At 45.2% G+C, this 3,299-nt stretch overlaps 1 protein-coding gene across 8 annotated transcripts in view; it reads right to left on the reverse strand.

Moving 5' to 3' along the window:
* The window catches only part of KCNMA1 (potassium calcium-activated channel subfamily M alpha 1), a 709,157-nt gene that overhangs the window by 224,287 nt on the left and 481,571 nt on the right, over positions 1-3,299 (reverse strand). For all 8 annotated transcript variants that reach the window (XM_023527946.1, XM_023527936.1, XM_011355314.2 and 5 more), the window contains exon 7: positions 1,214-1,384. In XM_023527946.1, the coding sequence (XP_023383714.1) occupies positions 1,214-1,384 (171 nt within the window). The remainder of the gene's footprint in view (positions 1-1,213; positions 1,385-3,299) is intronic.

Below are 3,299 nucleotides of genomic sequence, written 5' to 3' on the forward strand. Positions count from 1 at the left end.
GAGAAGACCTTTCTTTCTAGTTAAAATTTAAAAGAGAATCAATGCCTGTATGAGTGACTAAAGACAATAAACACCATGTTTTAAAAAATATAAACTTTTCCATTTAAAAAAATCACTAAAAAGCACATGAGGTAAATTTAGAAAATCACGTGGGAGGAAAGTAGAGCAAGGAGAAACACATATCTGCCATGTTTTGTCCAACAAACACTGTGCTTGTGGCTGGATCAATGGGTCCCGTTACCTGCGGAGACCTCACAGGTGCTGCGGAAGCACCTGCCTTAACGTACTCACGCACACATACATTTATATACATTTTTTAAAATGTATATGTCGTATGCATAGAAAACAGAGAGACGTATATGCATAACGTAAATGCGTGTGTGGTGTACATATGTGAAAGCTGTGTGTGAAGTAGGATTTTAATCGCTTACCTCATGCACAGCAAAAACCTAAACTTAAAGTGAGCTACTTTGAAAGACAAAAATGCAGCAACCGCCAATTCGTTACCCCAAGTCCTCATTGAAAATTACATCATAACCGACCATTATAATCGGCACAGACCAGAAAAGCAAATCGAGAAACTTTCTGAATTACAAAGGAGGAGAAAAAATACCCCAGGTGTCATCCATAATGGAGTCTGTTGGCTGTTTATAAAACCAATACACAGCTCACGTGGTAATGGCCACCTGGACGAGGCCAGCAGGCTCTCCATCCTCTGATTTGGGGACCCTACTCTTTAGGGTAGGCCCCAGCCACAGTGTTTGTTGGAAGTTTGGGGAGGACTGCGAAGGGGCGGGGGAGCTCTTGAAACCGCAAACTGTATATAGAGTATCTACAGCATCTACCAGGCTCAGGTGACAGCAGCTGTCCTTATAGAATATCAGATGCTGAATTACACGACTATGGGACAGACACTCTCACTTAATAAGTGAGAATCACTTTCTTAAGACAATTAATTAGGTTTGCTCCTGGCTAAATGGCTGTCCCTGACAAGGACAATATGCCTGGGTCTCTGGGAAACAAGTATAATACAACAAAGAAATATACAGAAATATACAGTAAACACCTGGGTTTACTTAGCCTGACTGTAACACTAAGGCAATAGCTTGCTTCTAATGCAGAAACACAGTATCAAAATACAAACCTTTAAAGAAATGGATAATAGAAAATATTAATGACCATAAAAATCAACATTGTAATAAAGAGTTTTTACCAGTCCCCCGAGGATGAAGAAGACCATGAAGAGACGCCCAAGCGTGGTTTTTGCATACACGTCCCCATAGCCAACAGTGGACATGGTGACCATGAGTAAATAGACACATTCCCAGTATGTAAGAGCCTGGTTGTTTTGGAAATTTTCCCATGGGTCCCCTGAATTCTCCACCTAAAGCAAGGCAGGGGAGAAAAGGAAAATGTTATACTGTATGAATGTGTGTGTGTGTGTGTGTGTGTGTGTGTGTGTGTGTGTGTGTGTGTGTGTGTCTATAATAAACCAGGAACACAAAGCTCCAGCAGGATGCTTCCGGAGGTCTTTGCTGCTCTGGGCTGAGTTCTGTAAGCGAGGGCTGAGCAGCTAATAGAGAAGGTAAAAGGGGAGTAACATAGCCATGACTTCCTAGGTGACTGAGGCAGAGAGGGAAAGGAATGGAGGTAAATATCCCTAGTCCATTTTCCTTCTCATTGTTGAACATGTGAAGAATTTTTGGGCATTGCCATGGCCACGTTTTATGGCATTCCCTTCAAGGAAAGAGGCCGAGAGCCCTGCCCTGACCTTCTCAGTGAGTTCCTGCTCAGTCTCAGAAGGCCCAACTTACATGCTCCCAAAGAAAGTCTAGACGCCCCACCGACAGAGGGCCCCACCTTTCATCCTCTGACCAAGGCGATGCCCGGTAGCCCTCCCTCCTTCGGCTCCTACCCCAGACCCCCATCAGCATCTCTTGGAGTCTGACTCCGCCTCCCTGCTTTGCAGAATGTCAACACTGGCTCTACCCTGCAGACTGTAGGAATTTCCCTGGGAGCACAGTAAGTGAGCTCATGAGAACAATTTGCTTTCACACAACCCTTTAGACCAAAGGATAGCAAGCTTTTCCTGTTAAGGGCTAGATAGTAAATATTTTCAGCTTTGAGGGCCATACACCTTCTTATCTCTGTAGGGACAACTGACTCTGCACTTGTAGGTGAAATCAGCCAGAGGCAAGACTTAAACTAAGGCAGCATGGTCAAATTTGGAAACCTTTGGCACCAGGGCTGTAGTTTACCCATCTCTGCTTTAAATTTTAAAAAACACTTTCAGTCCTCCCACCGTATTTGATCTGCCAACAAAGCTGTGAAGCAGGCAACAGAGATACTTTAGATACTCTCAGGGGAGAGGAAGAGATGGGAGCTGGATCTCTAGGTCTACCCCAGAACCCAGGCCCACAATACACCGGGTGCCTGTAATCCATCAGCATGGCCGGTGCGGAGGGCAGGTCCCCATGCTCCCTGGCCTCCAACTATGCCTCTGCAGAAAGTTTCCTGGACCTGGCCTCTGTCACACATCAGCGCTTGCCCTCAACATGCCGTTTTCATGGAGGTTCCCTGGGAAGGAGAAGATACTTCACACGGGAGGAAAGTGCGGTCACTGGCCTACTGAAAATGACTAACCCCTCCCTATCGGTGATCTTGGCGCTTGGCAGAGTTAGGGTGATTACCTAAGGGTGATTTCAGTCAAGAATCCCATCAGCATAAAGAGATGGATGGGGAACTGTCAGATCTAGTGGCTGAATGAGAAGCCTGAGCCTCCCTCTGGGCTGCGCTCCCCTGGGTGTTAATGACATCCCTCCCAATGGCAGGTAACAGAATGCACGCTTCCGCCCCTATGCACACAGAGGCTCAGCAAGAGAAGGGCAGGCACTTTTACTCAAAGCTTCAGGTTTAGAGGGGGCTTCTTCCAGTTGTGACAGTTTGTGTTTATGTGAAACTGGCTTCCAACAATAGCTGTGCTCCCCAAAAGAAAAAAGTCTGCCTTTGGGAGGTGAAAACGGCTTGACTTCATAATATAAGGCTTTCAAAGAGTCATTAATTTAAAAGAATTAACATTTTTTGAGATACAAAATAACTTGATAAGTCATCAGGCAAGAGAATCAGAAGTGGCTTTTGTAAGGGGAAAGAGAATCAGAGGAGGCTTTTGTAAGAGGAAAGTGGAGAGAAATCAATGGATCTGAATTTGTTGTTTATGAAGAGATGTGGGTCAAACTTCCAGCCTTGTCCCCAAGATGTTTCTCTGGTGTTTGCTGAGGAAGCACTGCCATCTTGTGGCT

This window comes from Pteropus vampyrus, unplaced genomic scaffold, assembly GCF_000151845.1.
Source record: "Pteropus vampyrus isolate Shadow unplaced genomic scaffold, Pvam_2.0 Scaffold20, whole genome shotgun sequence".
NCBI classification, from domain to species: Eukaryota; Metazoa; Chordata; class Mammalia; order Chiroptera; family Pteropodidae; genus Pteropus; species Pteropus vampyrus.